We start from the raw sequence: 25,763 nt of genomic DNA, 5'->3' as shown, positions 1-25,763 counted from the left end.
GAAAAATGTCTGAGACCATGAAAAATGTGCTTCTGTCTCCGGGGAATTTTGCAAAATTATTTTTATGATCAGAAATAATTTAGTGGTGGGAAATGAGATGCTAGTTACATGGAAATGCAACATTAGTGCCAATAATTTGTCCTGTGAATTGCCCGTACACCCCCAGATCTCCCAACACTTGCTCAGTGATACATTGCATAACGCAGCCGCCACGCGGGGCCGGAAGCCCTGCTTCCACTTTGCAGATGAGGATTTGTTTTTGAGAGTCTGAAAAACCGTCCTGCCTGCTCCCTTCTGTATCTTCTCCATCCAAAAAGACAACCCCTCGCCCTGTCTGCAGGGCTGAAGGAGTGAGGAGTTCATTTCTGGAGCCTGGTGGGACAGCACCTGCAGGCAGAGGGGGGAACAATTCAACCAAAAGGGATCAAACCCACAAAACAGAACGCAACAGCACCACCAAACCAATCCTGCCATCTCCTTGTTGTTTCTGTGGTGTGATTCTCTAAGTGAAATACTAATCGAGACCCAATGCAGGTTCCTTAAAGCAGCGAATGTTTTGCTATAGAATGGGAGCTAGGATATGGCTGAACCAGCTACAGTCAACGCTCCTTTCATCTGGTGGAGAAGGAAATGCTGATGGATTTCCAGGCACCGATGAGGTCAGAAGCTCTTTCAGGGGCTGACCTGGCAGCCATGAGAAATGGAAAGCGAGGATCCCACCGAGACGTGGGATCAGAGTGGTCAGTCCTCTTGCAAGAGTAGCGGACCAGGAGGGGAAAAAAATAGGAAAAAAGAAAAAAAAAAAGAGGGAAAGGGCTCAAGATTGATGAGGTGGGCAGCAGCTCCTGTTTATATATCTGGGGCCTCCTTGACAGCAGAAAAAATAAGTTAGCCCAAAAAATAGAAATCTAATCTGCATTCACTTCCCAACTTGTCAAAAGCCCTCAGCGTAAGGCAGAGACAGAGGTGTTCCACACAGGGACCCCAACCAATAAATCTGTTTGATTTCCTGTTATGAGAAGCAGACAAAGAGATATGGCCAGGGATGGGCAGAGCTGTCTGCACAAGGGAAGAGCCTGTGCTTTCACCCCAATCTCAAACCCACCCTCGCCGAGGTTACGAAAAGTTCAGTTCACTTTGGGGATTTTTTAACATTATTTCTCATTTTCGCATGTTCCCGTGGGAGCTGGAAGTCGATGGGACAAAGCATTGCCCTGCTGCTGGCCACAAGCAGCCCTGCAAGTGTCACACATAAGTTGGCTCTTGTGGGATTTCCAGCCCCAGGGTGTGATCCTGCGGTCCCTGCGGATGCGAATAACGCGGTGACATTTTTCATGGCTTTGCTGTTTCTGTGGCGAGGATGTCTTGGCACTATTCTACAAGGGGTTTCTCCCTGGTCCTTCTTCCCTGCCTTCTTCTCCCCCTCACCCAGTGCATGCTACACGTAAACAGAAAAGGAAAGCAAAGTTTTCAGATCAAAAGGACAGCTTTGCACAGACCCTGCAGAGAACCATGCACACTGATAACAACGCTGCAGAGCAGCAGCTGTTTGATAAAGTTCCGTTCAGGAGGTGCCACCAGAAGTTGAATGCTATTTTGCCCATGGTACACACACACAGCCTGATCCTGCAGTCCCCAGCCGATGGCTGTTCATGGCACACCATTTCTAGAAGTGTAGCAGGCCCACGATGGCACTTGAAGGCAATTAGGATGAACGAGGCAGTGTTTTGATGTATTTTCTAAACCATCCGAACTGGTGCCCGTGTTCCTGTGTGCGTGTGCTTTCAGAATTGCTGGTAATTGCCCTACAACTTCAGCCTCACTAAATCATCACTGGTAGCGGTGACAGCAAAGGGTTTCAAAACGTTTGATGGAAGCAGGCCCACAACCACAAATGTAAATTTGCTCTTTTGGGTTTATTTTGTTGATGTTGTGTTGTTTTTTTCTTCAGAGAGACCCAAGATCTACGAAAAGGAAACTGATTTCGATAAGATTGAGCGGGTGGAACTAAGAAGCAAACACAAGATCCAGTGCACCGTAAGCGGGAATCCTGACCCGAAGATCGAGTGGAAGTGGCAGCCCTGCAGCCCCACAGACACCCTGTAAGTGCCCACTCGGGGAGCTCTCACCTAAAGGTGAACACAACGCCAAACAGCCCGGTGCTTTCAAGTCAGCTTTTCTTTCCAGTCCATCTTATTTCTTTTAATTAAAAATTGCAAGCAGTGCTTCCCCGCCCAAAGATTGCAGGGTTATGAGCCCCACAGGTTTCTGTTGCTTATGATCTTTTTGCAGTTACAAGCACCTTCTATAACATCCAAATCATCAAATGAGTTGAAAGTGACTTAAGAACAGACTTGAATGTTCTTTAATCAACGAGCAATGTCCCTCTGACTTACCACCACCTTTCCTTGCACCTCCTGGGTGCAGCCCACACAGAGGCTCTTTGTGCAGATGTTACACACGTCTTTGCCTCTAAGAGCTATCGTTGGGCAAACCTGCCAAAGACTTGGGTTCCTTTAGTTGCCATGTGGACTTTTTGCTGCTTCAGAGCGCACACTGATCGCTGTCTCCTGTGGAAGCACCTGCACTGCCCAAGGTGCTGGAGGTACCAGGCCTTCACGCCGTACTGAGGGCCCTGTGCTGGGGGTCCGGAGGTGGCCTCAGGTGTCAAGAAACAGAAGGAAGTGACTGGGTCAAAACTGTCAGGAAGGAAGGAGGCAAGTTAAAATAAAAGAAGCCTTTTGAGATTCACCTCATACAAGCAGACGCTTTCTTTCCTCTTGCTGTGTAAGCAGGGTGGCCTGCGGGGAGAGGTGAGCTCAGCTCTAAGCGGGGAGCAGCAGGGGCTGCAGGGGAGCCAGGTGTAAGCATTGCCCTGTCATCAGACAGGGAAAAGCCACAAAGAGAAGCTCCTCTCCCAGGCTCCCTACAGCAGTGGCTGCAAAAAGGTTAGGTGATGTCTCAGGTTGGGTCAAAGAAGGGACCCGACCCGATCTACTTCCACAGGGGAAGCAGCCTGTTACCTTGTCCAGCACTTGGCCAGGAGTTACATTGCACCTTTGGGAATCACAAGGCAGAAATTTGCAGGCTTAGGTAGGGTGGTTGGCATCAAGGCACACAAGCCCAAGCTGCTTCTTCGGAGGTGTTTGACCAGAGCAGGGAGGAAATACCATAGGAAACATCGTGCAGTCATACGAAAGCCACAGAGATGACATGAAATCTTTTCCAGACCTTTCCGTCCAGGGAGAGAAAAGCGCTCGTGAACACTGAATTACGCCAGTTTCAAACCAGGGACCTGGTAGCAGAAGACCTCGTATAACCCTTGTTCCAGCTCTCTGACTCTCTGATCTTATCAATTTAAATACAATTGCAGAGTGGCGTCTACCTCTTCTGGCCCCCGGGGCAGCCTTATCTTTTTCCAGCAGAAGCTGTAGGAGGATTCCTGTGGGAAATGACACAGCCCCCATTTCCTCCTGTTGTCTCACTTCCTCTCTCGCTCTCTTTCTCTCCCCCCTCCTCAGTGGTGCACTTTGAATCCCCAGCCCCGATCATTGTTCCTTAGAGCTGGGATGTGATTTGCTTCCGCTGAGTTTTTTCCCTTCACCCTCCAGCCGGCACTGTGCCCTGCAGGAAGTCACCCAGGGCATCTTCGAAGGAGGCTGTTCGGGGAGCTGGGAGCCCTCCCTTAGCCCAGGGTGTGAATCCTGTGTCTTGTGTGTATTTGGCTGAGGCCCGGCTGGGTTACAGACTCGTTTTCTGCAGTAGCAGCCCTTGCACATCACCTACAGAAATCTATGTGCATTTTCCCTCCTACAATCCTAATTTGCTGCTGTGGGCTCCGAGGCTGCTGGGACTGGCCGTGGAGGTGATAAGGACGCTTTTTTTTCTGCCGTGCATCGCGATGCCTTGCACAACATCCAACTGCAGCTGGTTGTGGAACTGAATTGACTTCACCAGCTTGTTCTCACAGGGTCCCAGTTCCCAATGCCTACCCTGGACTGGAAATTTGAAAATAAGAAATTTCCTGGAGTGGCACAGCTGGCAGTGCCCTCAGCCAGCATCCCTGGGGCTCCAGCCTGCCGAAGACTTTGTGCTCCTAAGGTAGCGAAGGCTTGTGGATGTGCTGAGTTATTTAAAGACTTGGTGTTAAAGAACACAGAAAAGCCCTTTACCTTGGGTGGTGCAGATACACCTTGCAGCATGACAGCCTGCATTTCATGTCAGAAGGCTCAGCAGCCAGCCAGCCATGCTCAGTGACATCCCCACACACTGTGCTGAATGCCTGCCATTCTGAAGCTTGAAATGCACTGCAAGTGCTCAAACGAGCACTTAAAGAGCCATAGCTGCATTGAGCTGCAGTATCGCCCTTATTAGCCAGATTAAATAAGCGTGGTATTAAGTGTCCAGTACTTTCTTTTTTCTCAGTCTTCAGAATGCCTGGGGGGTTTTCCTGGCTGCTCGTGCATTGATCTTTGGCCACCTTTGTGGAGGTGGCTCCCAAATACCTTTAAAATGCTGTGATGAAGGAATACAGCGCTTTTAGAAAGAGGTAATGATCTCAATCAGGAAGAGCTTTTAGAAGTTTTTAAGACCTAAGACTGTCACTTAAGAATGACATTCTCTCATTTTAATCGTGCCTCCTTGGGTTATCTGCAGTGAGCTGGGTTCTTGAACATCACCTCTGCTTTTCCACCTCCAGGTGCAACCCTGATGGGCAAAAAATTCTGGTTCAGGAGAACATGATCGTAGGCAACAAGATCAAGAGCATTGAAAATATGACCATGAAGCACGGGGATAAAAGGAAGGTATGTGCCTGACGGAGAGCTGAGCACTGATGTCACGGCCCAGCAGTGGGCTTTACGGAGGGGATGCTGCGCTCACACAGCGCTCTCCCCACGGTTCCCAAGCTGCTGCTGGCTGTTAGCATGCTTGAAATTCCACGGCCCTGGGATCATTTTCAGATCTCTGCTGTTTATAAATGCTGGGATTCTGGCAATGATGTCACTTACCCTGTTTAAAACTCTCCAAAGAGTTCTGGGTCAAAAACCTCTCTGTCTCCCTCAGCCTTGAGGAAGTGTAAGACGGCTTCAGTGCAAGAGGGGTCCTGTGAAGCGCACCCAGCTGATAAGGGCATCAGGTTCATTAAGATGCTCTGCTCTTAGCACGCTGTACTACCCAACCTTGCCTGCTCTCCCAGTAGCAGGACTTAAACAACTGGGTAATTTAAGAGGCCTACCACGGCCAGAGATAGCTGGGCTGATGTTCAGAGTGTCTGAATGCCCGCAGCCTGTTCCAGCTGGAGGTGTGGATGGTTCCTTTCCCATTTAGGTCCCCAACCATGTTACCGAGCTGAGGAGGGCAGCAAGGCCTCCTTCCTTCTCCACCTCCCTGCCTGCTTCTCCTTCCAAACAGATCGTGCCGGAGCATGCTTCCTGCACGAACTGCAAAGATCCCAGCCATGAATTATCTGTTAAATGCCTCGGGGACCTGCGGTGACACGGGGTGATGCTGAGTGATACCGTTTACTAACCGTCCATGCTAACCCTTGAGAAAGTGCCACAAGCTTTCCTGCTCTAGATTCACAGACTTTGGCTATGCCTTGCAGAAGGTGCCATGGTCCTGCTCAAAGAGCTGCTGTACCCCGGTTGGACTTACAGACATTGGTGGCTGCAGGAGTGGTTTTGCAGCTACCCGTGGTTTGAGGCGGGCGATTCAGATTCGTGCTGACACCTGCAAGGTGCTGAGTGCTGCAGTTCAGATCCTGGTGTACCTTTAAGCATGTGATAATTCTTGGGGTACTCACATGCTTAAAATTAAGCACAAAGCTAAAGTGCTTTTCTGGACCAGGCCCAAACTAAATCAGCATCTGGCAGGATCAGTGCCTAAGCCATCTGCTCTTTCTCATGGAGACTTTCCAGTTCTAAACATAATCTAAAACAGAGCTCAGAAACATGGAGGTTGGGCTGGGAAGATGAAAATTGGTGTTCACTTTTCACTCTGGAGTTGTCCCTTTGCTGCAAGATATCTAGAAATTGGATCTACTTAGATACTATAGTGCCCCGTAAGGTCTGTCTTTAATGTACTCTCTAAGATTTTGGGATCTTAGGTACAAACAACTATCTCCAGAGCTCCGATTGCACAAACTGGAGGTCGGCAACATGCACCTACACCCTTTCTCCCTTTTCTAAACCTTCCTGTTTGCTGCATGGCCAGACAAGAGTTTAGTGGCTTTTGTGGCTCCCATTGCTCTCCATACATACAGCCTGTCAAAATACATGATCTAAGAACTTACTTTATGTCTGATGATCAGTCTTAAATTTATGTTAGTCCCCACATGAAAGTGAAGTTTCACCATTGCTGAGACTCAAAAACTATCTGTTGGCTGCTGGATTGTCCCACATCCTGGCATAGCAAGACACCTCAACCAAAATTTAAAACATTTATCTGTCTTTATTTTATGCTTACGCCTACATATGTCCCTCCCGTTTCTTCTTTTCCCAACACTGCTAAGGTAAATACGTAACAGGGTGAAATTTGTGTTTGATCCCAGGCTTAAAGATGGCATTTGGCTGCAGTCTCTATGAGTGAGGTGCTTTAGGAGTGCCACAGAGCTCCTGGATTCAGTGCAGCACTCCAAATGCATCCTTGCTCCATATTGGTGCATGATTAGGGGCTTCGCCACTTTCCCCTATGCCCTGATTTCCCCAGACAGAATAAAAGCAGGCACAGCAATCCAAGGAGAAATAGTGCTCCGCTGCCCCAGGGGACACCCAAGCACGGGTGGCTCCCGACATCACCCATGTGCCCGTGCTGGGTGAGGGGAGGCATCGCTGGGGTAGGTGCTCAGTGGGAATGGGGGCCACAAGGGAACCTCGGTCCAAGGACCCGAAGGTCCTGCAAAGGACTCCTCGTGTTCCCTAAGAGCTTTGCTGCTGCTTACACCTCGAGGACCACAAACAGCCCTGAGGCTGCTGGTCCGCATTGCACAGCCACTTCTGCCCTCTCCTTAGTCTCCAGGCATCCTGAAGTACTCCGTTTTTAGACATGTTCAAAAGCTCAGCCCACACCCTTCAACTTAAGCTTTTACATATTTCGTTATTAAAGTTTCATAACAATACTTCTTTACAAGTTACATAATTTTACAATTTATAATATATTCATTATTTTCATCTCCTGCTGATGCAGTGGTTGAAAACACATTCTGAGGTGTTCCTAATCATTTTTATGTCCTGATTAAGATTTATTCAAAGTAATAAAACTAGACTTTATGAATCTCAGATTTCGGCACTTTGTCTCCCACTTGCATTAGCAGACAATTCCTCTCCTTCCCTCTTTCTGAAGTCCAAGGCTATCTGTGTTAAGTGGAGCCTTTGGATAATAGAATATAATTCAAAAAAGATAGTGATGAAATCCCATAGCCTTCAGACTTTTCCTTGCTTTTTATCAGTCGTTATTCCCACCAGAAAATAAATAGACAGGAAACAACCCAATCTGTTCCCACTATGCCCTAGCAAGTAATTCATCTGCATTGACTAGCCACATGAAATAATAAAGACGTTGGAGTCTGACTGAGCGTGGCTTTTATTGGCAGTGTTATGAAGCTGGGATTAGCTGAGATTGGTTATTTTTCCTGTGTGATTTGAGTCTGTCCGACAATAGCTGGGGTCTCAGAGCAGAAGGTGGAATTTACCTGGTCGCTAGGATTTCATCTGTAGCTCAGCGTCCCTCCAGGTTGCCCTCCGAGAACTGCAGTGACACGTTTGTTCACTGACATTTGAGAAAATGCATAAACTTTTTAGAGCTGCTCAGACTACGGGAATGAATCCCCAGAAATTCCCAGATCCAGAGTCTTGCTTAAAAGCAAGCTTGCAGAGGCAGCAAGCAGGGCTTTTTCCAGCAGCGCAGGCTCACACCGAGATCTTCAGGCATCTGTTTGATGGAAGTGGCATGTACGACTGAGGTCTCTTGTCATCTTTGCCATAGTGATTATTCCATTGTTATTCCAAGAAAGAGAGATGAATTCACCCTCTCCTGTCATCCTAAAGGCTGTCTCATTCCCAAAGGAAAGCATGTGGTTATCACTAACAGTACAAAGTAGTTCATGGAAATTTTGCTCAAATGCTGGTTGCAGCAATGACATTGTGCCAGCTTCATGTTCCTGGCAGTTTTAAGTCAACACTGAAGTTTTCACTCTGTGATTTAAACTGCTGTGTAGCTACCTCTGAAGACTGCTTTTTAATGCCAGGTGAAACACCCTTGTTTGCGTGAATTGCTCGCATTTCCTCCTCATGTTGCAAGGCGCTAGCTTGCTATTTTATTTTCTTTCCTGTTAGTAAACTGGTCTCACTGCTTTGAGCTTGGGAGAAAGGAAGAAAAGCACAGTAAGAGCTATACAGAATTCAGCCCTCCTTGAAGGTTTCTTTCCACCTCTCTTTCCTCTCCCTCATGTCTGTGTGAGAGCGTGGCCTGGCCACGTGCATGTTCTTGCAGTGAAACTCGTGAATCAATTTTGCTGGGGAAATTGATAACCACTCCAGAAAGTGACCCCAAAATGTCAGGCTTAAGCCTCGCGGAGGAACAAAAGGATGATATCAGAGCAGTGGGGTGGGTTTGGTGACGAGCATGTGAACAGCTCAGCAGTGCTGTTTAAATGTCACCCTGCGTGGGTGCCAGTTTCGCTGAGCTCCTACAAACTTGCAGGGGAAGGTGAGCTGCCTCTGGTTTGAACGAAGCATCCCTGATGTGGGAGACTCACCCAGATGTTTCAAGCACAGGAGCACACGGCCCCAAATGTCTTGGGCAAGTCTTCTGGGGAAGCCAGGCTGGCAGCAGGGACTGCAGAGAGGGCCCTCTGTCCTCCCCAGCCTCTGCAATTCATGACTGCCATGACTTGGGTGCAAGGGGAAGGCATGGGGTGGTCATTGCTCGTGGCTGGCCAGCACCTGCCCTGAGAGTGCTCAGTCCATCCATACTAGAAATGTGCACCAGGAACTCAAGAGGAACCTCAGAGCTCCGGTTTTGCTCACTTTTTGCTCTGCCGTGCTCTGAGGGAGGTAACCGTTCGCCTTCTGCAGGGAGACAAACTCCCACGGCCAGGGAGCAGAGCAAACCCTGCAAGCTCCCATTCAGCCGACAGACTGCTCTTATCACTTGTCCTCAGTCCATCCTTTAGCATGTTTTGAATGGATGAATAAAATCATGGATCGGAATTGTCAGGCTATAAAAATAAGTGCTGTTCTCTGCCATTCAAACAGACGGATTGGGAGCTAGCTGAATATTTCCTTGCAGGGTCTCTAGTCAAGTTCCTATTAATTTCATCTCCCTCTAGCCACCTCCACCCCAGCTCTGCCGGAGTTAGACAGCTGAGAAGTTTTCCACCCACTTTTTTACTCCTCATCCTCGCCCACATACAGCTAACGAAGTGAAAGAGAGAATTGTTAACGAGAGCTGTTGGAGGGAGGGATTAGACAAAGGGAAGAGAAAGCAAGGAATATCAAGAGAGATTAATTCATGCTGGCTCCAGCTTGAAAACAAGGCCCTGCTGCTCTGTCCTTACTACAAGATGTCTTAAAACACTCATGGTACGGGGCTGTGGAATGTTATTTGGCTGCTTCGGAAGTGGCTTGTTTTTATCAGCTGGGGAACATGGCAGCGAGGCATACGGACTTCATTGAGCTCCTCTGTTACGGTTCTCTCAGCAGCAATGTCTGTTTACTTGCCATTGCTGCTCTTCAGAGATCAGGCATTTTATTTCTTTTCTTACTGAGTTTTAAATCCGGTTTGTTCTTTTACAGTAATTATTTATTAGCTAATAAGCCCTTCCTCGGGCTTGCAGTATTGGGTGGCCTTTGGGTTAAGTAGTAGGAAATGGAGCCCTTTACTTCCAAATTCAACACAGGCAATCAAAACTGGTTGTTGTCTGAAGGATGTTTGGCGTTTGGCATGCAGTGAGCTCACAGGATCTCAGGCCAGCTCCCACTAGGAAGATGTCTAGACGTCACATGCCAATAAGTTGTTATTAATTCCACTGGTTCCAGCGCAGCCCTCACAGAAATGAAGGACCGAACAGCCCCAAAGCTCATGCTGCCACCTGGGGCTGGAGTGCATTGGCAGGGGTTAAAGTGTCAGTCGGGCTGAGCTGCTCTCGACTGGGACACTGGGTGGAAGGCAGAGCCATTCCTGGCTCTGAATCCAGGGATGGAAAGCGCTTTGCCAGCTGCATGGACCAAGCACATGAAGTAGGTTAACTCCTCAGATTATTTTTTATGCCATGCTAAAGGTCCCCAAATGCTGGGACTATGGCACTGCACTGAGAGAGTTTTCACTGGTCATAATGGGAAAAGATTTCTATGCTCAGTTGGTCGAGTTCAGACTGTTTTCCCATTCAACTCCTTTCTGCATACATCCATTGAAATGCTCGCACTGGAAGCACAGGGGTGGCATTTAGAAGAACAACCCCTTATCCCTACCTGCCATTACAACCAAGTACAGAAAAATGTCACAGAGATAATGTTTGTTGAGCTTGGATTGTCTACAGTACTAGGTGATGAACTGCCAGCACATTTGCATTGTGAATATTAGGGTTTTTATAACATCTGGATTAGTAGGGGCTACTTTTCGAAGCGATATCCTTGCCTGGTTTGTCCAGATACTTCCAAAAGCAGCCACTACTGCTGCCTTCCTAAATGTTTCTTTCAGGTTTGTTCTGGTAAAAGTCAGAACCTTGTGGTTTTATGAAGGGGAAGAAAATCGGGATGCCTGTTGGTATTACATGTTTGTGTTCCAAAGCATCAGACTCTTGAGGATTAAACCAGGATTAGGGCAGTTTGGCAGCTGAGGGCTTTACTCGAGATGCTGCAAAGATAACTGGGCTCCCAGTCTCAGGGATTTACCCAGGAGCACACAGACAGAACGAAAAGCTGATGCATGCTGATTTCAAGGGATTCCTTTTCTTACAAAAAAATCACTCCATTCCCTTCTGGCTCTGAGATCCCACACCGTTTTCTGCTGAATGCTGCTGCTTTGCTCCCAGTTTGGCTGGAAGGTGAGAGCAAACCGAGCTCCCTCTTGTGCTCGGGTGTGTGAGCAATGGGTATCCCAGCACAGAGCAGGGTGTGAGCACACAAACAAGAGATCTCCTTTATCTCTTTTCCACAGTGAATTTTTCCCAAGATATTGCCCACAGACCAGGCTTGTTTCCTTCCACCATTTTAAAATCTTCTTCACCTTCCCACCTAGCTACTTTTGAGCTTAGCTAGGACGAGGTCCTGGTACAGCTATCTGGCTCTTTTGCTTTTTTTCCCTACTCCCATGTCAGCCTTCTCTTGACCTACATAGCTGGAGCTGTTGGCATCTGCGTGTGGTGTGTGTGCATGAGCGTGTGGGTGCATTTACCTCTGGGCCACCAAATGCAGCTTGGGGCATTGCAACCGTTTTTAGAAGAGTCACAGTATCACCCCTAAAACTTTGGCCATAGTCCAAAATGGATAACTACATTCCCCTTTATGATTTTAACTGGCTCTACAGTATTATTCTTGACTTCCCATCTAGAGCTGTCACTTTGCAAGACTAATAGCTGTTAAAAAGCTGTCCAAATTTATCCTCTTCTGCCCTTGGAGAATCAGTTTCAGCTCTTACATTTATAGTGGCTTTTTCTATTCTCAAACAAAATTGTTAGATCAAGTGATCACAAGAAGAAAGATCTTTCTCGTGATTCAGCAGTAGTTCAAAAAGCAGTGTCTAGGGCTCGAAGTCAGGGGGCAGTGCTCTGAACATGTGCTTGTTACTAACCTGGGGCGTTAGGCCCACTGCTACGGGAATAGAAAAAGGAAGAGGAGTAAACTGCCTGCCTGCGTAATTCAGTACCCACGTTAGAGCTATTTTCACATCACAAATAAAGCAGAACTGCACAGCTCTTTCTTTGGTGGACACCAGAGGGAGCTGGGTTTTCTGGTCTTCTCTTTTCACCCCTAAATTTGGGTTGTTCCCATTTTTGGTTAATTTCTGTGTTTTGTAACCATGAAAAGTGGACACTTTTCCACTTACCCACTATTCTGCTGAGGTGAAAAGGAAAACAGTCCCCTTTAGAAAGTAAAATGCATATGGGATCAAAACCTTTGAAACTCATTTCCCTACAGGATTTAAAGTGCCAAAGCTCAGAAAATCTGAAATAACTCTCTGATAATACACCCCGCACAGCTATAGACACATCCACGGTGCAGCTTTATAAGGAGCAAAGGAATGTCTTGTGTGAGTTTAGTTTAGGATATTAAAAAGAAAGTCGAGAGATGCTTTTGTGCACTTCAAAGCACTCCCTGGAGATAAGGACAAACGGCCAGAGGGTGTTATAAGTTTTGATCCTCAAAGTCGTTAAGAGAGGACAGCACCGAAAGTGATATTTGTTCCAAATGTGAGGGCTCAGAGTTCCTCAAGTGAATGGCTGCAGGGAAAGCAAAGCAATCTTGCAGGAGCATCTCTGCTATGGTGGCCTAGACCCTACTTTCTTGCTAGCAGTCCAAAGGAAGACCTAGAAATAATTAAAGCCATGATAGTTCTCCAGAAGCCTGTGACGGCACATCGCGGCAGGGAGAGGGGAGTGCCATATGGCTGGCTCCTCGTTAGCCAGGCCCTGTGTAGAGGCAGGGCATAGGATGCTTAAAGAGCACAAGCTGTTGAAGAGGTGTGCTAATTCAGCCCCCACAAGTGACTGAGCTGCTTCCTTTTTCTGTGTGGTGAAGCTCAGGACAGGCGTTCCTCCCGTCTCCGTCATGAACCACCCCTTCCTTGTGCCTTGCCAAGCGTCTCACCACATGCGGCTTCTCCAGGGGCTCCTTCTGCACCCTGCAGGTTCCAGCGGGGCTCAGGGGAAGGGTTATGGGATCAAGGTGCTTCCCAGGACCACTCCTAAGAGCGAGCTGGGGCCCAAAGGGGCCGCATCACCCCCTTCTCTGGGGTTATATCAAAATTAAGCCAAACCCTGCAGTCACAGCCCTGTGAGTGACCTGCCTCCTGTGCGAGTGTGCGCGTCCTGTCACCCGTGGAAACCATCCCTGAAAAGCTGAAAAGAAAGCAGGTGGGTGTGGGGCTGATTTCCTATGTCCTGGATGAATCTCCCAGGTCCTTCGCTTTGGGCTCTTTGCTGATGTTGTCATACACAAACCTGTTTTTCACATGGGGAAGGAAGGAGGAGAGAATTACCTGGGATGAGGTGATGTGAGATGAGACCAACAAACTAATAAGAGCACTTGTATGCTTGTGAGCTCCGCTCATGGCTAGCAGCTCCTTTGTTAGCTACTCTGCCACAAATTATACACTTACCCACTGCTCCCAAACCCCTCTGCTAAGCCTGCCCTACATTCAGCATCTTTAATTTTTCTCTCCTTGCCTGGCAGATTGTGAGCACGCTGACTATGGAAAACAGCAGTGCATCAGGGATCTACTACTGTGTGGCTTCAAACAAGATCGGTGAAGAAGAGAGGAGCATCGAGTTCTACGTCTCAGGTAAGCAGCACAGGGACACTGCACCAAACCCGGGTGCTGCTGCTGTGACTGCCTCTAAAGCTGCACACAGTTGGTGAGCGTGGCTGGAATGGAAAATCCCTGGGCGTTGTGGTTTCAAAGCTCTCCAAACCACCCAGAGTCCAGGCTCTTCACCACATGCAAGGTTGGGTCCCACCAGCGCCCAGCTGAGTTTGACGTATCCAGCAGCAGACCTGATGCCCATTTTGCCTTTTCCAGCTACAGATTCAGGCCCCCAGTTTAGCTGCCTGGGTTTTAAAGCATCGCTCAGGACAGCTGAGCACTGTCCTCACGAAACCTCTAGCAAAAGCTCAGTCCTTTGTAGTCATGCAATGGCCTGAAGCTTCTCTCTGACTCGGGAAAATGGTCGCCTCCAGTTAATTCGGTGGACATAGCAAAGGTGAGCAAGGCCAATATCCAGCCCTAACGCAGGGCTGCTGTCACTGGGAGCTGCTGTGACTTTAGATCCCTGCCCGAGCAATTAGCCTTTTCAGTGCCCTTTAAGGAGGGAGGAGGTGAACATGCTAGTGCTCCAAAGAACACAAATCCAAACAAATATGTTCTTAACCTTTTAACACAGGAATTCTTTAGTAGTGAGATCAGGACCTGCATGATGCTTTTAGGAGAAATGGGAGCTTAAAACAGGCAAAAAGTCCAGGGAGAGCCTTGTTCAAGTGCTTAACCAGACCAAACTGAATCACTTCTGTAACTCACTTTCTGGATGAGTGGATGTTGGCCTGTAGAATTTGCATCAAAATAACAATTTTAAAACAAATTGTGCAGAATTGCCCTGGAAGGTAAATGTCTCACTGCCACCATTCCTGGTCTTCCCCATGAAGCCGATTCCGAGGGCTGAGCTCACTCAGGGCAATGCTCTGCACCCCTCTGCCTCTCGTCCGTCCTGTGTGGTTTGCCTCCGTTGCTCAAAAGCAGTTCAGCACGTTTCACACCAGGCTAACCAGCCAAGAGCTCACGAAGGCTTGTCACCATTCTTATTACACAGAAGTACCGATGTACTATAGCAAAATGTGATCCAAGGCTGACGAAGCTGGTACCATATGGGGGAAGGATTGTGCCTCCAGTTACAGCTTCTGTGCACTACCCAACGCCTTCTGGAGCCAGAAGGGAGTTTAAGCCCCAAGAAGATGTTCTCCAAAGCCCGAACTCTTATTTATCAAAGAGAAAGCCCTTCAAGGGTCACTTTGAGAGATAAAACACAGACATGAGAGGTCCACACAATGCCTTTCAAGGCAGACCAAAGACCGGCCATTTACTTTACCCTTCCCTTCCAAGCGTGAATCTTCCTGTGGGTTTGTTTCTGCTCTGAGCCCTGCCAGCTATGTTTGGATGGGTTACTCAACGCAGCATGTTCCCGAGCTATTTGCAGTACTTTGCAATACTCGGGGGCTAAAGCCAGCGCTGCTGCAACCAAACAGGCAATTGGCATGAGGGCAGGCTCCCAGGGCTGGGACAACAGTTGCACCTTTCACAACTATGTTTTATTTTCATTTTGTGCCTTTCAGAGAAGATTCTTTTACAAGAAAATACTGAATTGGCACAAGTTCTGTAGTCGTTGTGTTGTTTTGTTTTTTTCCTCACAATGAAGTAGCATTTCAGACTTTTTTGTCAGGGCACTGACGAGGGGAAGCTTAGTCAGGTGCTGCCCAGGCTGCACCTGCTTTGGGGGAAAGGCCGGACTTCAGCCTGGTGCTCGCAGCACCGCGCTCCTTTCGGAGAAGTGTTTATCCCAGGGGAATGCCACCAACAGCCATTTTGTTTTTTCCACTGCTCAGCCCCCTCAAAAACTCCCACAGGCACTAGAAATAGCACTGCTGTCTATTTTTAAAGCCTTTCTCTGGAATCCATTTCAGTGCAGGGTCACAGGGTTTGCAGATCACGCTGACAGCGAGCCATGGAAGGGGGCAGTGGGGTGAGCAACTTGGGGTCCAGCGGCCACGCTGCCCTCCCGGAGCTCCTTCTGCAGATGCCCTGCGAGCGCCCCACTGAAGCCATTCAAGGCCTGCCTGGTGCTTGTGTTTGTCTCTGCTAACCCCCCTTGCTGAAACAGAACCCGTCTTGCAGCCACCCTGCCTACCACAGGCCTGCCAGCAGTGTTCCCACCTCAGCCAGACGACTGTTTTGTCCCATGCAGAGGCAGCGTGGGCATCCATCCGATGCTCACACAGCTCCGTGCCATTGCCCAGCCCTGCTGGCGCACCAAAGGGTGCTCGAGGCTGCCCGAACCCTCCCAGTGCAGCCCAAAGCTGAGCTGGTGCCCTCTGGAGGTGCCCTCTGCCACCAAGGGGTATGATTTACCTCCAAATCTCTGCTCTGCACCTTGGAAAGAGCAGCTGTGTATCACTGGAGGTCCACAGGACATCAAATCCAAGCCTTTGTGTAACTGTACTGCAAACAACAAAATGGGATCCCACCCATCTGAAACCTCTGAATATGCTTGGAATATAAATGAAGTATGATAAGAATAACAAATAATAACAAAAGCCTCTTATCTGATTGCAAAAACAACTCCGAAAAATGAAATTAAGGATTTCTACCAGAAAGAAAATCCTATACTTCAAACTTGACATAAGAATCGGCTATCAGATGCTAGAACAATGGATGAACTGGGCTTTCCTTCAACTGCTTGCCACTCTCAGTTTGCTTACTCCTGACATGGTTACAGGATTTATGAAAAGCTCCTTGCTGCTTCAGATGGAGGGCTCACCCCTTCTTTTTCTCACTCTCCCTACATGCGAATGCCCGATGGAGACCCCCCCTCTGACAGGCAGCGGGATGGAATTTGGGCAGGAGCAGGAGTTTTGAATTATCCAGATTATTGTGCAAAGCACAGGAAATTAAAACCAATTAATTCCTTGTAAATACAAATGGAGCCAGACTTTCTTTTGATTTATGCTGACTTTTTACCTTCTCCCAATGGCTCATTTCCCTATTTTGTCATGGAATCCCACACAGTTGAGAGTGAAATTCGCGGCTACTACACTGTAATACAATACGAAAGACAAATGTTTGGTGACTGCTGATAAAAGAGAAAAGGCCCCACGGTGCATTCTTTTGGCCAAGTTATTAGGAGTCGGTTAAAACACTGTATCTGTTCCGAGAGAGGAAGTTAATCACTGCTCAGGTTCAAGATTGTGTAAGCAAAGTAGTCTAAGAGATGAACTGACCTATAATGTGCTCTCCACGCTGCTGTTACTCCCCAGACAATTCAGGTAGGAGGAGAAAAGAGAGAGGAGAGCAAGAGAGACTTTTTTTTCCCCTCTTTTTCCTTCCACTGTAATGAAAATCAATGAATATTCTATTGGAGCTGAAAGAGCTTCTTGAAAGACTAACAAGATGGCAGAGAATAGCACAAATTCCAGCTAAAAATATTCAAAACGCTAAATAAAAAATGTCAGTAGAAGAAGTGATAAGAAAAACAAGCCCGTCCACTGCTCCCAGAACAGTAAGTTGGCAGAAAAAGCCCTGTGCTAGCAAAGTCCAGCAGCAAGGTGAAACTGTTGAGCACCCCTCACAATTTCAGCTTGCAAATTAGCACGTTGGGAACTTGCCCTGAAATGACAGAGACCTCTGGGTGCTCCAGCCTGCGCTGTCACTGCCATGCACAAACGGTGCCTTCCACAGGACAAGCTCTATTTCCCCTCGGGGCTTTTTTCCACTGCCATTCACAGCAACTTGCCCTGCCAAAAAAAAGGGGTTACGAGTTGCATGACCCAGTTCTCCTGAAGAAAAGCTCCCTGAGAGGCAGAAGCAAGGGCAAGCAGGGCTGCAATCCCATCCACTTGGGATTAGTCTGCCTTGAAGGCTTGCAGAGCTGCAGTGTTTTACTCTGGGTAACACCACCAAGCTCCAAGCTCACCACTTCACCTGGAATCCCTTCACAGTTCCCCTGCGACCCGGCACTAAGGCTCACGAGGTAATTCAGGTTGGAAGGATTTTCAGAAGGTCTCCCAGACCACTGAGCTTATTTAAGGACCAAAAGATCCATCTGCTTTATTTCTGTAACTCTTGCAGGACCTAAGAGCAAATGCTTGGAAAAGCAAACAAGTAACGAGGGAATTTTTTCCCTATTTCACTTCAATGGGTGCTAGAGAGATGCTGCTCATACCACATCCCATTGTTTTCACTGGACCTTAATTCCTCCTGTTTTGGGAATTTCTGCTGGCCTCAGACTTTCCCCCCTTTTTGATAAGCATCACGTTGGCGTGTCGGAACCACAAGACATCAGACGAGAAGAGTGGTGGTATCACACACATCAGCTTGAGCACGCAGCTAGCACTAAGTCAGAAAGAGCAACTGAGCCTAACAAAACACTGCATGAAGTAAAGTGCAATTTCATGAAAAGGAAAGAAAGGAAATATAACAGTCCCCACTGCTGTGGCCTGAGGGGTCTCTTCTCTTTTTGGAACTTTTGTGAAACATTTCTGGTGCTGGTCATTAAAAACCATGAAGCAAAGCTTGCTGGTTGTATTCCAGATGACTTGTGAAGAAGAGAGACTTCTAACCGCATCTGAAAGCTCCCTTGGGGCTCTGGAGTGTATGTAATATATGGTTTATTATAAGGTAGATTGGTTATTTCAACAGCCCTGCTATTTACGCTCAACTGTAGCTTCACTGGAGCTTTTTGCAAGAGTCTGCAGTGTGAGCCCCTGGCCAAATTCCTGCTCCCACGTGGAATTTGTCCAATTGCAGGTGTGAAGTGTACTTGGTCGGCTTTAACTTCTGTCCCCCCCCAAAGTACCACCCGTTTCAGCCTAGCTTGAGAAAGCATCTTATGAACAGCCCAGTACTGAAGCAACAGTCTACTGGATTTATTGCAAGCACTGTTGGTGTTCAGGAGGTAGCCCAGAACTACTCCTCCCAAACAGCCTCAGCATCCCAGTACTGTGCCTGGTAACGTTTCTAAGGGATTCCTCACAGCTCTCCATTTCCACCGCTTCTAAATCCTGACCTGACAGCCAGAACACAGGTCACTGTGGTTATCAGGGCATTTTCATTAAAGTCTGTTGGTATATATATGGCTGAAGCTAACAAAATAAAAAGGGAAAAGAGTGTGTTGCAGACACGATTTAATCGTAGGTCTCTGGCAGCGAATGCAGAAATTGGAATTATCTGTAGGCCAGATTCTGGCACTCGACTCAGAAACACATTTATTGTCTTAAAATGGATTCAGTTCAGCACTTCAGGAAAATTGATTTTTTTCTGAAGTGAAAAGTTACTAAAAATATAGCAAGAAACTGCTTATTCTTTTGTGGATAGATTGGACTCATGCCTCCAAGCATTACTCGGCTAACTGTTACAGCCTCCAGGACTCACACATCATTAGATTAGTTAATCCTTCCACTGATCAAGTAAATATCCACATGATGAAAGTAAATATCCACATCATTGAAATAAAAGAGAATTGGGAAGATTATTCGGTGGTGAAGAAAGAGAGTGTCACTTGTGAGAAACGGGAGAGGTTTCTCTACCCTTACGCAACCGCACTTCCAGGCACTGGGAGCAGACAGAAAGGTCTCACGAACACATTTGTCTACCTGCATAGCGGAGTCTCCTAGTCCATTAACCACTTCTATATAAAAGCTTTCGATTAATTACTTGAAAATGGCATGATTAGAGTACTGAGGGTGAAAATTACCCCAGGTTGGAGCTGTGATGGGTGAGGTACAGTCGTTTACTCAATGCCCAAGCACGACTGCCTGGCTGTGAGCACCAACGCCGGTCTCACTGAAATGGGCTGGTTGCATTGGGGCTGCTCTTGGAAATGTGACCATCAAGCTGCAAACAGGCAGCCCAAATGTTCCCAGGTGTGACTGAACTGTGAACGTGTTTTCTCTTCCTCCCAGATGTGCCGTTTGGGCTGCAAACAGACCCACAGGTCACAACCATTGTGGGGAACGACGCCCAGCTGACCTGCCGGGCCTCCAAGTACATCTACAGCAACGTGGGCTGGTACTACCCCTCCTCAGAGGTGGCTCCCGGAGACTCGGTGATCAAGAAAATTGACAAGTACTCCATTTCCCTGACGCTGGTCATTGCTAACGTCACCAAGGAGCACGGTGGCCTCTACAAGTGCAGAGCTGAGAACCAGCACAACAGCACGGACACGCTGGAGCAGCACACGCAGCTCCTCGTCAGAGGTGGGTCCTGCCACCTGGGCAGCGGGGAGGGCATCGCTCAGCCAGAGCGGCTGAAATGCCGTGCGTCTGCAGCTCCCTTTGAGGCTTTGCAAAGCAGAAGGTGGTCAGCATTTCTTAGGGACAGTTCTAATACACACTGCGTTGGTTTTTTTTTGTGTTTCTGAGTGAGGTTTGACTCCTAGTCATGTGTAGAACTCACCCAGCCATTGCTGGTTTCATACAAAATATTTGCCTTACACAGCAAGGTGATTTCAGCAGCCTTTTACCTCCCTAATTCCGTGCTGGGTGCAGACTTAGCCCTGACTGAGCAGAAAAGACATCGCCCTCGTGTAACTGACAGCCCACCTCCATCATGTGGGACTGCCACCCCAGATCTGTGTGACTGGGAGAAGACCACCCATCTACAGCCAACAGGGTGGTGTAGATCCCTAAACAGCTTTGAACCCAGCTATGTCACCACAAATGTTACCAGCCGGGTTTATACTCAAGCCCCATGTACCGTTATTCTGGGTGAGTGGGATGCACTTCACTAGAGTTACATATAGCCAAACTCCTAACTCTTATTTTCATCAAATAGTGATACTACAGATCCCAAAGCCTGGTTTCTTTGGCTCTGCTATTGAGGGTGAGGCAGTCCTCCCAGTGCTGCATAGGCAGAAACTCATGGAAAATTAGTGAAGCTTCTTCTGCTTCATAAAGGAGAAGGTGAGAGTGATCAACTCAAAGCCTTCTCAGTAAAAAAAAAGGCTGCTGAGAAAGTGCACCTTTCTTCTCCCAGTGAAGAAAAACCCAAAGCCCAAAAACAGAGCAGAACAAAATAACCAGAAGCAAGCCGGGGTGCAGAAAACAGAGTCCTTTAGAAGCTGGGTTAGGCAGCGATTTCTAAATTGGCTTCTCCACTTACATTAATGGATAACGAGACACCGAAGGGACAGCTATGCTGCCGTAAGCACTTGTCACTTAGGCAAAAAGCAGGCAGCGCAGGGCTGGCTTCATTCTCGTTTAAGTGAAGGAACACATTGCCCATGCAGTCTCCTCCCCAGAGCAGCCAAGGCTCTCGCAGCCCCTTCCCCTCCACGCAGACACACACACACGTGCTCGCCCACGCCACAGCTGTGGCTAGCATGGCTCCGATACCTGAGTGGGAGGTGATTTATTTTAAGAAATGGCAGGAGCACCTGCCTCTTCCTGCAGTTTGGAGGAAGGGAAAGAATCTCACTGCTACCTTACAGCACTCACAGCTTGGCTCGTCCCCACCGCTGGCACCAGAGCCACCTGCCAGCAGCCCCTGACACGGAGGCACCGGGCTTTTGCTGTGCTCTGCATTCAGGCAATTTGCTTCTCTCTCCCCTTGCAGATATTTTTGTTCGTTTAGTCAAATTTCTGCCTACACAGACACCTACACATGATGGCTACGGGAAAAACACAGCTAAACTGGGAATACAGCCATGGGAGAACTGGAATCTTAATCACGCTCCTGTGAGAATTACCGGGGTCTGTTATTTGTCTGGCACACGGCGGAGATGCAGTTCTTCTCAAGAACATATACAAAGTCACCCCTCCAAACCCATTCTCCTTCCCCTACACAAACTAGCTTTTAAATAGCTCCTTTAAATGTATTAACACCCATCAGCTATTCTCCTTATTGATGGCTTTATGTATTTTTTTATACTGTGCTAGCAATTTCATTCAATTGCTTTCCCATGCCTTTTATAAATGAGCATAACCTATTCTGTTCTATAAAGCAGAGATTAACATGCTGTGTAGTAAGTAGATAACCCCTCTTGTGGTGGAGGATGACCCAAAATCCTCAGAACTGGGTCCTCTTCGCCTCCTCCCTTCTTGTTTTGTATTCACTCTGCATTTGCTCTTCCCACTCGCTGTCCTCTGTTTCCTTCAGAGGCTGAGAAACTCAAGGAGGTTCCAGCTGGAGCTGAATCTACACTTAGGCACTTTGAAAATAAGCCAGATGAACTCCTCCCATAATCTTTTGTGGGATTTTTGCTACCACTCATCAGCAAATCTTTGCCACTTCCAGCAAGGCCACGTGGCTGGCCAGAGGGGAGACGATGGCAGAGCTGTGGGAGATGCCTTCTGAAATGTTGCTGTCTGTTGTTCTCCTTTGTGACTACAGCAAAGGCAGCGCCGTACGTTATCCAGAATCTGACCGACCTGGAGGTTAACATCAGCGGCAAGATCATTCTGGAGTGCAAAGTCAGCGGAACGCCAGAGCCTCACATCAGCTGGAGGAAGAACGGCCACCCCATCTCAGCAGCCTCAGGTGAGCGCAGGCGCTTCCAGCGTGTGCGGCAGCACCGTGCCCGTGTATAAACCCGGGAGGGAGAGTGTACCTGCGGGCTGGGTCTGAAAGCATGGCCCTGAGCGGCCAAAAGGCCGTGGTGCCTGCTCACGGTGCTTTGCAGCTAGCCACCAGGGCAAGCCGTGCCGTGGCACATCACACGGCCTTTCTCTTTCTCCCACAACGCAGTCCTGAGAACGTGCTCTCCGTTCAGCTGGTACAGCAGCCACCACGAGCAGGGAGCGTGGGCTCCTCCACCCCAGCCTGGAATTCCTTCTCATCTCTCTGTCCTGAGATCTCCTATAAATCTTGAAGGAAGCTGTGTCAGTAGCTAGCCCTGTGACTTTAATTATGCTTCCTGGACTAGGTAGGAAATCCAGGATCATACATAATTCAGATCAGACTGTTCTGAGCAGAAACCCTTTACAGCTACTGAAATTTTATAAATAATTCTAGAGGGACAAGCATGTAACATCCAACCGATGGAAACATAAATAAAATATTTGGAAAAAACACCTTGGGGTAAATATTTCAGCAGAGTGCATGGCAAGTTATGTGCAGCACTCTTGTTAACAACAGCAGGATTCATGGGCAGAACACCGACCAACGCAAAGTGTCCTTCCCTTTTGGATTCAAAGCCCAGCGTGTTTTCCTGTTTCTACCCCAAACATATCCCTAGTGAGATGGAGAAGTTCTCAGTTTCGTGCCACAAAATCAGGAAAATTACACATGGAGAAGCCTCACATAGGTCATCCCTAGGCCACCTCTCTCTTGGCACTCCACCTCTAGCCCCTGGCCTTCTGCAAAGCCAGGATGGCTCCATGCAGTGATTTTGCCAGGGATGCAATCACATAACCTGATCCCCATGTTCCACATGCTAGAGCTCCCAACACTTCCCACAGCCTCCAAAATGCTGGCTTTCTCCAGTAGTTTCTTTGAGTTCCCTTTTCTTCCAGTATATCCCATTGCTATCAGAAAACCTCTTTCCGTCACTTCACAAACTTCCATAAACGTTTTGTCAGGCTCTGTCTACTTGTCATAAACAAACAGCCACATTTGCTCTAGGTTAAGTGATACCCAAGCAATCTAAACAGGTATTGAGGTGAAATAAAGTGTCGGGTTGTTGCCAAACCACGAGGAACATGGAATTAAAATGGCTCCTAACAAGAGCATTTATCATGCCTGCATGGATGGGAGCTCATTTTCAGTGCTCTGCCTCCTACAAGCATTTGTAGGCAGGTAGATTGTTGTTACAAAATTAACCTAGATCCCTCACTACAGGAATTTCCATGGAAAATAATACCCTGGTCATTGAGCGAGTGAAGAAGGATGATGAAGGGCTCTATGAATGCAAGGCATCCAATGACATGGGCCAAGACAGCACATCAGCCTTCATTAAAATACAAGGTGAGCTCCAAGCCAAGGTAAAACACAGATATTGTGCTGGACTGATGAGAACTTTTTGTTCAGCCAAGGACTCTGGCTACATTTCAAATCCATCTGTACATTTAACCCACAGGTTCTGAAGAGAAATCCAACATCGAAGTCATCATTTTGGTCTGCACCGGTCTAGCAGCTACCCTCTTCTGGCTTCTTCTGACCCTCTTCATTCGGAAGCTGAGAAAAGTAAGAGAGCTTCCATCCTGTGCAGAGGCTCTGCTTTTGGACCCTCTGTCAGTGTAGCACCAGCGTTTAGGGCTGAAGTCGAGTCTGTGTGAATGTTTGGGACAGAGAGTAGAAAAAGTGCAAAACGTTCCAGTGAAATTTAAGTCCAAGATTTCTGCTGACAGTCCCTCGGCTTTTCAAAAGATCGCTTGTACATGTGAGCCTTCTACCCACTTCCACAGTATCAGAAAATCAGGCTCTTCCCTTTTTATGAGGCAAACTTCCTTGCAAGATTAGGAGACAGAACAAAATCCTAATTCCCCTAAAATGAGGGCTTGATTTCAACAGCTGTCCAATAAGATTTCTCTGAAATACAGATATTGAAAGGAGCCCTGTTTAAAGACAGATTCTAGGATGTTTACTCTAGAAATGAGCCCAAACCACATGGCTTATTTTATCTCCGTGCCCTGGTATTCTTTTACTTCCTTTAGTGACTCAAAAAAATAAAATTTCAGTAAAGTTTTAAGGAATTTTGCTGTTTTTAAACTGTAAACAGAATGGCAACCACAGCTCTCTGCTCTGAAGCTCGCCCAAACTGCAGTCTTAGTGCCGATACCCGATACTTGAATAAAATTTCCCCTCCTACTGCAAATGCAGTAATCAAATTCATGTTTTTCCTCCTTGTCTCAGATTTTAAAGAGCTGTGGAGAACAGAGAATTTCCTATTATATTCCACACCCATGCAAGTCTCTTTACAGGTTCCACCACATCCCAGCTTCTCACTGAGCAGCATTAGGAGTAGCAGTTTTCACCAGCTCTCAACCACTTTTAATTTAAAAGTTAATTAATTTAATATTCAGTTTAAAATTAGCATTAAAGCAATAGCTACAAAGCTGATAGCTGTGCAGAACCAGCCTGTTACAAAAAGCTGCTTAACTGTGAAAATGCAATGGAACATGCTCCATGGGGTGCCAGGAAGTGCAGCTCGCAGGGTGCACAGGGAAATGCACTGAGCTCCAGTAACAGATACACCTAGAAGACAATGATTGATTTTGTGTCCTCGGAGTGTTTACCAACATTAATCCATGGCTATTCCCAGCACGGCTGAGTGGCAGGCATACGTAAACATTTATTTCCCAGATAAGAAAAAAAAGAGAGGCAGAAGCTGAAGTGATGCACGTATGGTTCAGAATAAATTTCAGAGCTAAGGCTGGAATCCAGGGAACTCCCCAGCTTGCACTCCGTCTTGTCGATGACAGCTCTCTCCCATTAGAATTGCAGGGTAAACACTGTGAATAACTTCTCCAAACCCTGTTTTTAGCCCGATGCCACAGACATTAAGACAGGGTACCTGTCAATTATAATGGATCCAGAGGAAATGCCTCTCGACGAGCAATGTGACCGTCTTCCCTATGACAGCAGCAAATGGGAGTTCCCAAGAGACAGACTGCGGCTGGGTGAGTGGTTTGGAGATTGTTACTGTAAAGAATGATGATTTCTCATGCTCCTTGATTTCAGTTATATCTATTGCATTACCCAAGAAGCAGCCCTCCATTTAGTGCCAGCATATTCCTGTCCTTCGGTGAGAACTGGCACTGAGTCACAGAATTTAGCATCGTCCTTAATGGGGAGAAATGAGATTTGGTAAGAAAAGCAAAGATGTCTCTCAAAAAAGTGATCACCTCTAACTGTTTCTTGGAGAAGTGAAACCAAACTCTTGACAGGGAAGAAAGGTACCTTGGGTACTGTCCCTGTCAAAAGTATCATTTCACTCCCATAGGGGATGATGGAAAGAGAAGTGAGTCTGAAAGGTGACAGTGTCAATTTTCTTTTGAAGAAATCTTCAAATTCTTCAAATAATCAATTCTTTATCAACCATTCAAACTTGGCTTTGAGCTGTAAAGAACTACCAAGAAAAATGAACCAAATTGAATTCAACAGCTCAGCTCCTTGGGTGATGGAGCAAGGAAATGTAAAATGCAGCCTGTGTTTGCTCAGAGGAACGGCAACATCTGTGTGCGATGATGAGTGCAGGGAATATGCGTGTGGGGGGGTGCCCACAGAGCCTTAGCTGGAAAACATGGAAGAAAGAGAAAGACAGGCAAAAAACAAAAAAATAAATTAGAAGATGGTGGGACATAGGGTGAACCTGGCAGAACCAAAAAGCCAGACTGTGATACCCA

General features: G+C 47.4%; 1 protein-coding gene across 2 annotated transcripts in view; it reads left to right on the top strand.

The window, feature by feature from the left end:
* The window catches only part of LOC101797327 (vascular endothelial growth factor receptor kdr-like), a 131,562-nt gene that overhangs the window by 71,893 nt on the left and 33,906 nt on the right, over positions 1 to 25,763 (top strand). For both annotated transcript variants that reach the window (XM_027465515.3, XM_027465514.3), the window contains exons 10-17: positions 1,952 to 2,102; positions 4,700 to 4,805; positions 13,392 to 13,500; positions 19,383 to 19,676; positions 21,811 to 21,957; positions 23,257 to 23,382; positions 23,495 to 23,601; positions 24,902 to 25,037. In XM_027465515.3, coding sequence (XP_027321316.3) covers positions 1,952 to 2,102; positions 4,700 to 4,805; positions 13,392 to 13,500; positions 19,383 to 19,676; positions 21,811 to 21,957; positions 23,257 to 23,382; positions 23,495 to 23,601; positions 24,902 to 25,037 — 1,176 coding nt within the window. The remainder of the gene's footprint in view (positions 1 to 1,951; positions 2,103 to 4,699; positions 4,806 to 13,391; positions 13,501 to 19,382; positions 19,677 to 21,810; positions 21,958 to 23,256; positions 23,383 to 23,494; positions 23,602 to 24,901; positions 25,038 to 25,763) is intronic.

The sequence above is a fragment of the Anas platyrhynchos genome, chromosome 10, assembly GCF_047663525.1.
Source record: "Anas platyrhynchos isolate ZD024472 breed Pekin duck chromosome 10, IASCAAS_PekinDuck_T2T, whole genome shotgun sequence".
Taxonomy (NCBI): Eukaryota; Metazoa; Chordata; class Aves; order Anseriformes; family Anatidae; genus Anas; species Anas platyrhynchos.
This window is presented reverse-complemented; position numbering and strand designations above follow the sequence as displayed.